This window comes from Emydura macquarii, unplaced genomic scaffold (genome assembly GCF_026122565.2).
Source record: "Emydura macquarii macquarii isolate MOO-44397 ecotype Brisbane River unplaced genomic scaffold, CSIRO-AGI_Emac_v2 contig_2897, whole genome shotgun sequence".
NCBI classification, from domain to species: domain Eukaryota; kingdom Metazoa; phylum Chordata; order Testudines; family Chelidae; genus Emydura; species Emydura macquarii.
This window is the reverse complement of record NW_027133034.1, coordinates 2,553,502-2,568,647: the sequence shown is the minus strand read 5'-3', so window position 1 is coordinate 2,568,647 and position 15,146 is coordinate 2,553,502. Positions and strand designations below refer to the sequence as shown.

At 40.7% G+C, this 15,146-nt stretch overlaps 1 protein-coding gene across 3 annotated transcripts in view; it reads right to left on the bottom strand.

The window, feature by feature from the left end:
* The window catches only part of MAMDC2 (MAM domain containing 2), a 99,013-nt gene that overhangs the window by 26,767 nt on the left and 57,100 nt on the right, over positions 1-15,146 (bottom strand). For all 3 annotated transcript variants that reach the window (XM_067568858.1, XM_067568859.1, XM_067568860.1), the window contains 3 exons: positions 13,502-13,595; positions 8,162-8,308; positions 5,705-5,970 (listed from right to left, as the gene is read on the bottom strand). In XM_067568858.1, coding sequence (XP_067424959.1) covers positions 5,705-5,970; positions 8,162-8,308; positions 13,502-13,595 — 507 coding nt within the window. The remainder of the gene's footprint in view (positions 1-5,704; positions 5,971-8,161; positions 8,309-13,501; positions 13,596-15,146) is intronic.

Genomic DNA, 15,146 nt, shown 5'->3' with positions numbered 1-15,146 from the left:
AAAAACGTAGGAAATTACACACAAAAATTGTGTTAAAAACTATTAAAAAGGTTGCAAAGCCTACCAATCAAAAGTTAGGAAATTCCAGAATAATGGTTGTCTATGCCACCTTAATTCAGCCTTCTTGTCTGCATTATGATACGGTCTTTAATTATGTGATGATATACTATTTTTTCCACAGAACCCCTGCATCATTTAGTGCACAGAGTAGAGTTGGACAAACAAGAATTCAGTAGTGAAGGAAATTAATGTCTGTGGGGCCCCTGCTTGGTTTGTTGCAGAAACTGGAAAGTGTGTGGTGAATGAAGCAGTAGATTGTAGGAAAAGAAAGGATGGTTTCCTGGTTAAGGCAGTTGAATGCTGCCCTGGAGCAGTAATTCTCAACTTTTCCAGATTACTGTACCCCTTTCAGGAGTCTGATTGGTCTTGTGTATCCCAAGTTTGACCTCATTTAAAAACTACTTGCTTACAAAATCAGACAAAAAACAGGCGTGTGACTGCACATGATTACTGAAAAATTGCTTACTTTCTCACTTTTACCATATAATGATAAAATAAATCATTTGGAATACAAACATTGTACTTACATTTCAGTGTACAGTATACAGAGCAGTATAAACAAGTTTTGTCTCTATGAAGTTATATTTTGTACTGACTTTGTAAAACTAGGCAAATATCTAGATGAGTGGATGTTCCCCGGGAAGACCTCTGCATACCCCCAGTGGTACGCATACCCTTAGTTGAGAACCACTGCCCCAGAGAACTGGATTCTATTCCTGCCTCTAAAACAGAGATCCTGGGTGATGTCCAGGAATCACTTCAACCAGACTTTTCACAGGTGGTCACTAATTGGTGCCTGACTTGCAGCAGTGCCAAGCACTCCCAACTGCAACTAAAGTCAATTGGGGCTGTGCTTTGGACACAAAGTACTATGTAATATGAAGTTCTCTGAAAATCATGTCCTAGGTATCTCACAATGGGAAAATTTAATGAATACATTTGACCTTAATCACTCTGTGCCTTAGTTTACCATCTATGAAATGGTCATAATAACATCCTCTGATCTCCTAAGGGTGTTATGAAAATGAAGTCATTAATGATTGTGAAATGCTCAGATACTACAGTAATGAGTGCCACTGTAAAGCCCATGAGGAAATTAATAATTCTGTCTTCATGGCAGGGTTTGAATAGTTTCCAGAAAATGCAGCCTGCAACCACCCACTGAACAAAAAAATATTGAATAGCTGCTCATTAAATGAACACCATCCATCGTGTGTACTGAATGAGGCAGGATCCTAAAAAAATGTGATTGTGTAATTAAAGATTCTCATAATGTGTATGCACAAGATCGCCAAATTAAGCTTGCACAGGCAACCTTAACTTTGGCATTTCCTAACTTCTGAGTACTTGACTTTGCAACCTTAAAGTTCTTTTAATGTAGTTTTTTGTGTATAATAGATATTTATACACACATGTACCACATATATGCCTCTGTTAAGGCATTAAAGATATTGTCTTCAATATGCTATGTGTAATCAAGAATTTGTAAAATTATTTTATGCAAACGATATATGGCCATAGAAAAAGTTGTAAAGCAGTGGATTCATTATACAATTAAGACATTCTGTTTGTGTTTACTTATGCAGCAATGGCAATTACTGCATCATTAAGATTGCAACTTAGTTTCCACTATAAGCCCAATTTTGCCTTCCAATCTACCAAAAAGTCGTATCAGCCTATACATGAATAGGCTGCATATACGCTGAGGTCGGATTTTTTCACAATTTTAAGTAAATTGGATAAGGGGTTCCTAAATTATGACACCTGAAAGTAGGTATTCTCCACACCTCAAAAAAATCCTTTTTTTTTTTTTTGGATACTTTGTGAGTGTGTGGGAGGAGATGGAGGGGAGGAACCCATAGAAAAGAGAGAGATATAAATCTTAAGTTTACGGGACTAACCTTGCTGAGACCTACTGCACAGCATTACAAAGTTTAGCTGATTACAGTCTAATGTCAGAAGTCATTAACTTCTGAATATTTAATACCACTATGGAACACATCTGCTCTAATGAGTTGAATATATTACATCAAAGAACTGCTGGAGACTCAAGGTTTTGTTTACAAAAGTAAGCCTCTAGTGCTTTCCCTTGCGGAGATGTGTCCCTATGTAAATCTATCAATGGGAAAAGGAATACTTTCCCACCCAAAAATCTCCAAGGAGTTTGACTGAGTGAGACTCCTAAGACTTGCCAGGAGACTCCTACTGTTCATTGGGTTTCTCCCTTTCTGCAGGTTTCAGGAGGTCCAAAGGAAAAGAGAGGAGATCAAGGGAATATTCCTTTTCCCAGATCCTACTTTTAACTAGTCTACCTCTAGACAGCCCAGAAATTATTCACACACAAACTGTATTTTGATTATTTGCTCATCAAGTTTTTAAAATGTTTTTAAATACATTACTTACTAATCAACTTTCCAAACTATTTTTAAAAAATCTAAAGTTTCTAAAGATTTTCCATATATATCAGATATTATAAGAAATCAAACTGGGAATATATTTCTTCCATTGTCCTAGGAAGATTTTTACTGGAGCCATTTTTCCATCATGCATTTGCTAGATCCTTAGTGGAATTTTTGTATTTTTTTCCATATTAATTTGACACTGCATATTAGATTATTTTATATATATATATAAAAAGAATCTCATCACTATTTATTGTGACCTTGCAATTATAGTGGGCCCCTGACAGAGTCTGCTACTGTAGTTAAAGTTAAGACTTTCAAGGCAGGGTACATTTTTGTTGGGGTTTCACACATGCACAGTAGTAATGTTTAGCTGTCATCTGAAGCTATGGTACTAACCACAGCACTAAAGAATCAAAACTGCAGTCTTTTAATCCCACAAGTAGTCTCATCGGAGTGGTTAATGGGACTGTTTGTAGAGGAAGAAACTACTCAGGTAAAGATTTGCTGGATCAGACCCTTTGTAAGTATCATAGCTAAACACATATGTAGGAAGTTTCACCATACACAGATTTCAGTGCAAAAGATTCCTTTATGCTTTTGTAGAGCTTGTGATCTCTTCAGGAGGGAAGCCATTCTCCTGTGGATCAGATAACATGGATAGTGCATTGCAGGACTCAACTTTCAAGGTAGCAAAGACAAATGATTGTAGCAAGATCTACATCTGAAAGACACGGACACACTCCTAATCAGCTAGTGCAGATGAAAAAACACCATGCTGGCCTCACCTGCCACAAGAAGACCCTTGCATGGCAAATTTGCATAAAAAATGGCAGCTCCCTCCCTCAATAAGGAGCACTAATATAACCCCCACCCAATCTTATGGTTTCTTCCCTTGTCATCTCATCTCAGCATAGATTTAAATGACCCTTAATTTAGGTCCTGGCTACATACATACCATTTCATCACACTAGCCAGGTCAGACAAATGAGACAAAGCTGGATGTCATCAACATATTGAAGGAACTACAACTCATGTCTCCTCACAGACATTTTACAGCCTGGTGTATGTCTTGAACAAGAATAGTAGCAAACCACATCCTCTCAATACTTAGCACTTATGCCCTGAAGGCTCTCTTATGCAGTTACACAAAGCTACACCCCCCATCCCCTAGTATCACGCCTAAAGAAAGGAGCAGAGCCAATCACAGAAAGAAGTGGAGCCAATCACGAGTAATTCTATCAGCTCCTTGTGAGGAGAATGGACATGTTAGCACACTGACAGATCTACTCGTGTCAATCAGCAAGTACTGTTCTCATCCACTGCATGGGGAGTGGTATCCTAAACCAATATCATTACTATGGTTTCTGTACTGTTCCCAAGTCTGAAATTATATTGGCTGGAATCAAGGAAATCTGAGGCATCCAAATATCAGCAAAGTTAGCCCATGAAATCCTGCATTTGGGCACTCAAACTGACATTTAGTAGGTGCATAAAACAGATATCTGTATGCCTTTGTGCCTATCTGGGATTGGAGCCTACATTTGAAACTGGTCATATAGTCATTGTGTGGGTGTTAAGGGGACCAGATAGCAACTGTGAAAAATTGGGACGGGGTGGAGGGTAACAGGCGCCTACATAAGAAAAAGGCCCAAATATCAGGACTAACCCTATAAAATCGGCGTGTGTGTGTGTACATAACCCTCATCCCCCACACACATGTATTCAGGGCTATACGGACTTTGTTTTCCCAAAAGAATGGCAATACCATGTGGCAGATATGTGGAAGACAGAATACAGGACCATCTTACTTGAACAGGGTTCAAACAGCAGCATCTCCTCTTAAGTTTCCAAGTCTGTACCAGAACCTCTTAAACTTTTAAGAAGCCCTGTAAAAGTATTAATATAGGATAGGATCTATGACTGTCTATCTGTCTCTTTCTGCTACTATTATACCGTTCCTGAAGTTCAATTCCTTTCCATTACTGGTCAGTTGTAGAAGCATCATGAAGGCTTAACACTCTTTTTTTGCTATCAAACTCAAAATCTAAAGTAGAGAGTTGTCCATCTTTTTCATACAGTGATCCAACATTCAACTGGTCCTTCTGAAGTGTGTCCCAAAATCCTTTGCAGCTTTTGTAGTGGTGCTCCAAGCGTATGTCTACACTATAGCTGGGATGTGTGATTCACAGCTTGAGCAGATATACTCATGCAAGCTCTGCTTGATCTAGCTCTCTAAATATAGCAATGTGGCCGTGGGGGAATGGACAATGGCTTGTGCTAGCCACCTGACCCCGTGTACATACTTGGGCAGCTACCCTGAACTGTCACCATGGCCACATTGCTGTTGTTAACATGCTAGTTTGAGTAGAGCTAGTGTGTGTATGCCTACTAGTGCTGGAAATCACACCTCCCAGATGCTGTGTAGATGAACCTCAAGAAAGGAACTGTGATAACTGATGCAATGACTTCTAGGTGGATTTTGGCATCTGTGGAGAATCTAAGCAGAATCAACTTTGGGGGAAAGAGACAGGAAGCAGAAGGAGCCTTGGTGTGGATGGTTCTGAGTAAAACTTCGTTAATTTACCTGTTTTTGGTACAAACTCAGACCAGATGCCACAAAAACTTCTCCTATGTCTGTGAACTTGAACTGACTTCTGGGTTCAGGTTGAAACTTGGTAGTTTTGACTAAGCAACTAAGACAAATTCAGCAGTTTGGGCAGAAATTTCTGCTTTTGATGTTTTTGATTTGTTAAAACTTGACACTGCAAATCACCTGTGAAGCAAAACTAAAATCATATGTATGTACACAGAGCCCATGAGAATTAAATCCACCAAAATGCACACAGAGATAGTTGACTAAGATTCACTGGAATAAAGTGAACAGCAGGATTACTCAGATTGCAAACTCCTTGGGTCATGTACTATCTCTTCATTATCCATATGTAATGTGCCTAACACAATCCTTGATTGATGGCCTCTAGGCATGACCTCAATACAAACAAATAATAGTAGACTAAACCTGCTAACAAGTCCCCTAAGATTCTGATCATCCGCTGCAAGCTGATCACCCTCAACTCCCTCTTTGACTTCAGTGGCAGTTGAAGACTCTCAGCACCTTGCAGTGTTGGGCCAAAGATGATTATCATCATTTTACCATGATCCCCCTAGAAGGGAAATGAATGAAAAATCTCCATCTACAACTTTGAGAAAACAAACATACAAGTAGTGCTGGTTGCTACCTTGCAAGGCATAGGCTTTTTGAAGGTGATTTCAGCTTGAGTCCAGACTCCCTTTGGAGATTCCAAGACAGACCAGATTTTCTCTTGAACCACATGATTCTCCTCAAAGATATAAACAGCCAGGGTGTCGCTCATTTTGAAAAATCCATATATGGCATAATAAAACCGCAGACAATACTGCAAGTTTCCTGGCAGCGAGGGGCCATACAAACGTCCAATGTACCCAGGCTGTGATGTAAACTTTGTGTTTGCCAGCAAGTAATAACCTGCAAAACAGTGCAATTATTAAGTATTTCTGATAAACAATTCACAAAACCTATTCACAGGTAAAAGAAGCATTAGTCATTTCAGCAGACTTTGGTGCTAATGAGGGTGTCCACAAGCAGGTCAATAAAATATATAAAAATTATATAAAATCTCTGTTTGTACAGCTCAAATCAAAATCCTAAATAAGCTCTCTGCTGCTACAAATTTAAGACTGCACATGGCCAGATTCCAGTCTTCACTGGAGATCAACACATTGCAGAATTACCTTTTAAAAGTCTATTTTTATAACATCCTGCTGGCTCCATTAGCAGCCTGACTCAATTTCAGGGCTACCACTCCCTGATTGGAGGAGGTAATGCGAGGGCACCCAGCACTGCCAGGTCCACACCAGATAGTTCATACAGAAGATGCAAGCCTGTCTGGCACATATGGTTGAATGTGATGAATGCTACACAAAAGGGTCTAGAGGAGCAGTGTCAGAAATCACAGTGTGAAGGATATTCCCAAAAACAACTGGATATCCTGACCCTCTGCCTTGGAGAGGTAAGAGCACTGCTGGCAGGCAACTCATGCTTTTTTAATCAGCAGGGGACGTGGATACAGTTTATATTTGTGTGCCTAACAGCTCTCCTTATTAAAAAATTATGCAAAAACTCCTGACTATTATAAATTCCTATAAGTAGTTCATTGTATGCTTTGAAAAACATTATTGGACAGGTCCTCAATGGGTGTAAATGGTGTTGAGCTATTGACTTCAATGTAGCACCACTGATTTAGACTATCTGAGGACCTGGCCCTATATTTCCATATAAAAGAAAAAGGTTGTTCCTGGCTCTTGTGAGGGTGTAGTGATGGGAGTGCACAAGGATCCTCCCCTCTTGATGTGCAAACATCAGGCACAATCGTAGTCCCTTCTAGGACCTTCATTGGGATGGTGCAATGTGCATGCTCCTTCTGCATGACTGGGAGCTTGTGACAGTTCTCAGGGTGCCCAGCACTGCAAATCACCTTGTTACCACCCTGCCTCCAGCAAGAGGGACAGTTGTTTGTGCTTAACTGGGTGCCAGTTCCCTGACACCTCCAGTCTGTTAGCCACCCACACAATCTCAAGGACTATGCCAGCCCTTGCTTTGCCTTGCAGGTTAACAATAGGTGTACCCCAGTCTCCGAGCCCTTTCAAAGCAATCCCCTGCAGGGTCAAGCACCCTATTCTCTGAACATTCATAGAAATATCAGGTTTGCTATCCCCAAGAGGAGAGTGTACATAGCAGCTGGTTTGGGCCAACTCAGGATCAGTTCTTGTACAATACCACAGCACTGAGATACATTTATAGAGAAAACAATCAGTTTATCATCAACGATCAAGATGTAAGAGATAATGAGTAAGAATAATGGAAACAGAAGGGTTACATGTAAAACAAATCATAATACAATCCCGATAGACTAAGTTTAATTTAACAGGCCAACCTTCTGTCTAAATAAGTTTCTCTCACCCCAAATGTCCTTTACAGCATTTTCAACCACATCTGGTCAAGATCCCATTTGTATGAATGTAATCACACTGCCTGATTACTTCCTAGGTGCAGGATAAAAGGGTGTCTTCTTTGCCTCCTGCATATCCCTTCCCCCACATCTATTTTCTTTGCATGCAGCCAGGCTAATTCCCATGGTTTGTTTTTTTCTGTGTGCTCCTTTTCTGTTGACGCTGTATGTAAATGGAGCTTCCACTGTTTTGGCTTACAATGCTTAATTTACATTTTGACAGTTATGCATCTTACTTCCTTTCTGGAAGAAAACCTGTTTTCCTCTTTGGTTGGTGACAGACATTAAAATATATTTGCCGTACATATACACAAAACTCTAACTATCCTCTGTACAGACATCTTGCAACAATTATGAGGATCAGTATGACATAACCTTTTATTAGAGACCTCACATGACCCTTTTAGGTCAAACAGAATGTACATGCCAGACTCAGGAGAGACTGTAATCTCTATGCACCCCCTCTGTGCTACTTTGCCAGCTGGCATTAAAAGATTCTTGGATTCAGAGCTCCCACTGGGACAGCATATCTCTGCCCCACCCCCAATGCAGAGCAGTGCGTCAACTGCATAATCTGTCCTGGAATAAAGAATAATTTAGCCTTCATATCCAGTTTGACTTTTCCAGTTAAAAGAACTTTTCATTTACCTAATCCAGTAGTGTGATCACCTGTCCTATAAGCATTAGGCTTTACTTTCACTCTGCTCCAGCCAGGGCCATCCTTCTGATCCTGATAAAAATGACACAGATCTTCCTCAAAATTGCAGCTTGCCTCTGCAGGATTGAAAGAAAATCCTACAAAAAGATAAACATGATCTATTAGGATGCGAACACTGTAATATGAATAAGTATTTGACGAGCAAGAATGCCAAAATATCTTCTCTTTTATCTCTGTTTGTCCATGACTAGTAATTGTGTGTATTATAGAAGACAAGACACACAGATATTTTATACATATGGCACATAGTCAGGCTGACATCAAACTATCATTTTTGTATGACAAATGGATCCTATTTTCTTATATTTTTGCCAAGGAGGGAAATACCTCTTTCACAGTCCCCATAAAAATAAATAAGCAACAGACGTCAAAAGAAAAGAAAATTCCTCCTTCAGGATATAACGCATAAAGACATCCAGACATTTATTTCTGTGCTACTTCTCCATTCAAAACATATCCAGACAAAAAGTGTGCATATAATAGTACTTTTTAAATTTCTAGTGTGATAATCTCCTAAAACAAACATTTAAGATTAGTTTATTTATTAATTTTAACAAACAACACTCCATTCCTGGAAGTCATGGGTGAGAGTGAGCAAGAGAGAGAGAGAAACAGTTTGGCCCATATAGTTTTGGTTTTTTTTAAAGCTACTGACATCTAGAGCTTTACTCAATTCACATTAGTATTGCATGTTTCACTGCACAAAGGAAAACATCACTATAAATGGTGTGATTTATTTAAAAGAGTTGGGCTATTTTTCAGCGATGCTGAAGGCTTTTTGGTTGTCCTGCTGTGTGGAATTCATAGGCCAGAGTTTACTTTAGTCTAAAAATATCCCCCCCAGCAGGCTGCTTCTAAGTTAAATGTTTCTCCTTTAAAGACATTCACAAATCATTTGTTCAAGTTATTGTAAAAAATCAACATACGGCAATTGGGTGATGTTCCTATATGTGGTAGGTCATGTCTATGTGAGCTCCGTGGTGGCCTGGCTCAGTCCTCCCTAGTGTTACAGTACAGTGACTAATACAGCGCTTAAAAAGTTTCCTTGCTACTGCCAGTGGTAAGTGTGGGGATCAATGCTATCAATTTCTGCAGAATCTAAGCTTTAGTTTAACAACAACAAAAAACTACTCTAGCTCTTTGAATTGTAAAGATAACCTTCTGAATGTGAACCACATGTAAATCAGTGCAGTGATATCTTCCTAAGTCTTCACACATATAGCTTCCATGCCTCTACTCCTGCTCATCATTTTCCCAAGTTACAGAAGAGTGAAAACAAACCAGTCCTATCAGCTTTAAGTTGCACTGCTGCCAGCAGTGAAAGTATCTTGAATGACATCAGTTTCAATCTGTTGATCCTTGTCTATAAGCAGCAGCAGAAATATTTGCAGGGGGCAGAGAACTGAAAATGAAGGTAGAACGAACAGAGTAGCACACGCACACACACACACACACACACACAGAGCAGCCAGGAGGCTGAGGGTGTGGCAGAGTAGCAGAAGCAGACAAATGCTATTACAGCAGTAGGAGGGTGAGGGAGATTTAATGTTTTGGGGACGCTACCCCTTACAACAGCTGAAAGAACCTGAGTAGGAAGGAGAAACAAAGTGAGGGCTCCTCCTCCTTCTCAGCAGATGAATAGGGTTGTGGTGGCTTTAAAATTTAATAGACACCTACTAGCCAGCTGTGAAAGACAGAGTTGCCAAACAGGATCCAAGGACAGCACTTGGAAAGAATCCCTGAACCCTTATTCTGGGTGCTGGTTGAACTTGGCTTCTCATTACAGCATTGGCCTGAAGAGGAAAGCCCCCATCTTTTGAATCAGCCTCTGGCTAGAAAGTTTAATTCTTTGGCTAATGGGGTGACTGGTATATTTTTGAAGACCTGGGCTCATATCTGTGCACTTTTGAATTAAGACTCCAAGAAAAAAGTCACCAAACATAATGTCTCTATTGTACAACAAAGGATTTCAGATTAAGTTGACACACGCAGACTCCTGGACAGCTGGAGGTAGAGAACCACTAAGGCTGAGCAGACACATAATGCAATTTCAGAAGTACTCAAAGCAACTAAAGATGGAAATATAGAAATGGTGACAAGACTGAAGGGTTAAAAAGTAACTCAACATGTTTCAACAAAATGCTAAGACAATTACTGGCATGAATTTCTCACAGAAAAACTTAATAAGCCAAAAATCAGACATGGTGTAAGTGGATGTGACTCCACTGACACCCTAGAGTTCCACCCACTTACAGTGGACCAGAATTTGGGTCAGGATATTTAGAATAAGCTGTTTGTTGTGTTTTAAAGAGGTAACAGGCTGTATTTAGCCCAACAAATAAACAACATCTGAAAGTTATAATAGAAAAGGAAAAAGATTATCAGCATAAATAATAAATGGATCAAAGCACACATTACTGCAAACATAACCAAGAACTCAAAAATACATAAATACCAAGCACAGACTTAAAAGAATGAGTAAAACCAAAACAGGAGGAGAGAAGATAATGAAACAAAACTAAAACGTGATAAACTAAGACTGGTATTATTAGCCACACATCTGGGGTCTCAGTCTCATGCCTTTTATCCTTCACAGAATGCATCTTTAAGTTGTACAAATAAGTCTGCAGAGACCATGTACAGAGGTTTAAAAAAAAAAAAAAAAAAAAAAAAAAAGGGGGGGGGAGGGAAGAAACTGTTTTCCACTTGATCAGTAGAAACTGTTCCTCCCTACCTCCCCTATTTCAAAAGAATTCAAAATTGTGACCAAAAATAATGAATGGGTTTGATGGAAAATCATTAATCTGTTTTGTTAGAATGTGACTTAGCAATGAAAAGCAACATTCAAAGTAAACAGTATCTGGCTAGTCCAGGGATGGACGTATTTGCAAAGGGCTGAATCCTGACCCTAACTGCCCTGGTAGCAAGGATCATGCGGCTCCAGCTGGGTTCTGTTGTGGAAACCTAATAAAATCCTGACAGTCACTCGCTCTCAGAGGCAGCTAGTCACTCCATCAACTGAAGGAAATGAAATGGCATACAGGGCACAGGGGAGAATAGGGCATGCATGTCCCACTGTTAATCAAGGTGGGAAGTATACAGCCCTTGCCATTCACCTGTTGCCTCCTCCCATCATGGAACTTTGTTTATTAAATTTTGGGCAGTCCCACACTCCCTCAGAGGCATGCTGTATCAGCTTCAGCCTCTGTGGTAATTTGTTTAACCTTCCAACCAGCATTCCAGTTGCAGCATGGATCCCAGAAGCTATGTCTGAAGGGGAGGGCAGACCATTCTATTTTAGATCAATTGCCCAAATGAATGACATTCTGGTAAATACTTTGTAAAAACTTTAATAGATTCCAAGGCCAGAAGGCTGATCCTCTGTATAACACAGGCCATAGAAATTCCTTTAAATTCTTGTCTGAACTAGATCATAGCTTTTAGAAAAATATCCAATCTTGATTTAAAAATAGTCAGTGATGTAAAATCCACCACAACCCTTGGTGAACTGTTCCAATGGTTAATTACACTGTAGCAAGGGGGCATGGCCTCCCTCGGAGACTGACAAGGAGGGGCCACATTCACCCTCTGGTGGGTAGAGCCAGGAAGGCAACGCCCACCACATCAGAAGCAGAAGGGCAGGACAGGAACAGAAAGTATAATAGGTGGACCCTCCAGCTCAGTTGGGAGAGAGTCACCGACGGAGAAGAACATCTCTTCCTCACTGCTGGAGGGGGAACCTGGAGAGGACTCCAGCTACACCAAGAAATTGCCTGATCCACCTGAGCTGTCCAACAACCCAGACACCGAGGAGCTACTGGGACTACCACTGGTGACTTACCCTGGGGAGGCGGATGACGGCTCCTGGATGCAGATATACCCTGAGGGTAAGAAGTAGCCCAGGGATAGCAGACTACAGTCTGGCTCTGCTCCTGCCTGACCACTGGTTAACGTGTTTTGGCTGGAGCCCCGCTGACCCCATGGTGGAACACTCCACCACTATTAGGGCCCTTCACCCAGTCCACCTACCATCCTGTTCCTAGAGTGGCAGATTCCTCCCAGTAGGCCAGGCCTGTGGTTGGTCCTCACTCCTGCCTGTGAGCCCCAAGTCAGTGGTTGGTACTCATCTCTGTCTGTGAGGCCCTAGACTGTGGTTGGTGTTCACCTTTGCCTGTGAGCCCCCAGAAGCTTATTTGCCCTGCCCAGCCTGAGGGCCTGGGGCTATAGATTGCTTATTTGCTCTGGGCACCAGAAATAGCTAATTCTCTGCTTTGAGCCTGCCTACACATGTGCAACAGTGACTGGGTGTGGCCTCCCTCACAGACTGACAAGGAGGGACAGCCACGCATCTCTATATACCCTCACTGATAAAAATTTAGGCCTTATTTTCACTCTGACTTTGTCCAGTTTCATCTTTCAGCCATTGTCTTGTTATATTTTTGTCTGCTAGATAGAAGAGTCCATTATCAAATATTTGCTTCGCATGAAGGCACTTACAGACTATGATCAAGTCACCTGTTAACCCTTTTTTTTTTAATTAACTAAATTGAGCTCCTTGAGTCTATCACTATAAGGAACATTTTTTAATCCTTTAATCATTCTTGTAGCTCTTCTCTGAACCCTCTCCAAATTTATCAACATTCTGCTTGAAGTGTGGACACAGCACTCCAGCAGTGGTTGCACAGTGCCAAATACAGAGGTAAAATAATCTTCTTTATTCCAACTCAAAATTTAAAATGTTGTGCTTTAATTTAGAAGCTCTGACAATCTATAGATTCATAGATTTAAGGTCAGAAAGGACTATTATGATGATCTACTCCGACTTTCTGCATAACACAGGTCATAAAACCCACCTAGTAATTTCTGCATCAAGCCCATTACTTCTGTTTAAGTTATAGCATATCTTATAGAACGATATCCAGTCTTGAATTAAAGACTTCATATGATGGACAATCCACCTCGCCCCCAACTATGTTATTTCAATGGTTAATAAATAATAATACCTAGCTCATATATAGTGTTTTTCATCATCACATCTAAAAGCACTTTACAAAGAGTGAATTACCCTCACTTCTGATCTGCATGTATCATTCATTCTTCAATTCCATTTCATTTCCTAAAAGGAGGAGGAACCTTTAGCATTGCTAAATTGAACTGGCTATTTACATGCCATTATAGTATATTCCAGACACAGAAATCTACTGACTAATAAAAGGAGGCAGAGGAAGGGACAAAATCTACAGAAAGTAAATACCCAAAAGAATTCATACCTGTCTGATTGCTGCAATAAATTGGAAAGAAAGAAATGTCATCAAGAGCAACATAGCCTCCCCTGGCACTATTGAAAGCAACTTCAAAAATAATCTGAAAAAATAAATAGCAATGTATTACTTATATATTGTGTATGTCATTACAATGTGTTAACACAGCTTCACCGTGTGGAATTCTGATCAGATTACCAGGAAAAACTACAAAACATCTTTGAGAGGATAGTGCAGGTAGTGAGATTAACTCAGTGATACCACAGAACACTGGAGGTCAAATCCTGGTCCATGCATATGAGCATTCCAAAGGGGGGTGGGGTGTTCAGAAATGGAATCTTCTTCCCATCTGTGAAGCATCAAGAGTCAGCAAAGAACAAAACAAGACCTTCTACTTAATATTTCTTTTGGATATGCCTGAGATTTAAAATAATAATATAGAGCTCAATTTTAGCTTTGAGAAACAAGGGAGGGTTGTGGAGGAGTAGGATCTAAGCTGTGGTTTCTGGAGGCATCCTATCTGAAGAGGGAAAAGGAATAATACACCCCAGGGAGTACACTCAAATACATCAGCTACCACAACATTTAAAAGTACATTTATTTTCAAATAAGATTGCGATGGGGTAGGCCATGATAGAGGGTAGTAGTGCCAACTGGTCACCTACTCTGCCACTTGGCTTGGCCCTTTAAAGGCTTAGAAGGGTCCAAAAGATATATGTAGAGACCTAAGAGTCCTGGGAATGAATGGTACTTAAAGGAAGGAATCAGAGAGGGCAGGGCACCCAACCAACTGGGAAGGGGTTAGGAGAAAGGGATCAGTATAAAGGCATCCTTTTCCGTCACAGCAAGGAGATGCTGACAGCAGACTGGAAAGCTAACTAGGAAGAGTGTTCAGCTGAGGGGAGTTGGCATAAGGCCTTGCAACTGACTAACTGAAGGCAAGAGGCCTGAGGCACACCCCCAGCTCCACGGAGAGGGCTGAGAGGAACTCCAGTTCAAAGGAGAGAGCTACTGCCTGCCTTGAAGAATGGGGCAAAAAATTGTTAGTAGAACAATACGTCTGCTGCAGAGAGGAACTGAGACGGCTTGTAGGAGATGCCTCCAGAGCTAATCCCAGGAGAAGCTCTGAGGAACCAAAGAGTCAGTGCAGGGACAACAGAGCCTACTGATCTTACGAGGATGCTGATGAGTGAAGTAGAGGGAAAATGGTGGAGAGATTTAAGGAACAGTCCTTAACTGTCTAAATAAGGACCCTAGGCTGTAACCCAGAAGAGAGGGAAGACCACGGTCCCCCTATCTCTTCCCTAGACCAAGAGGGGAAACTCAGGCAACAAAGATAAATGAAGCTGAGAATATTAAGCACCAGACAGAGGCCAGGAGATGGGATTAGAAGCCATTAGACTTTGAATTTCCCATTTTCAGTATTGTTCTATTAACCCCAGAAGGAGAATAAACTGAACAGTGACCTGCCTGGAGGGACTGACCAACAAAAGAGGGTGCTAGACTGGGACAATTCCTGCAATGCCACATCTGGACACTAGGAGGCCCTCTGAAGGTGAAGGACATGATGACGGATACAATTTGTTCAATTTGATTTTATGACAGTCATTATAAAGAAGTGTTATGTCAACAGCACAGACATTATCAAGATGCA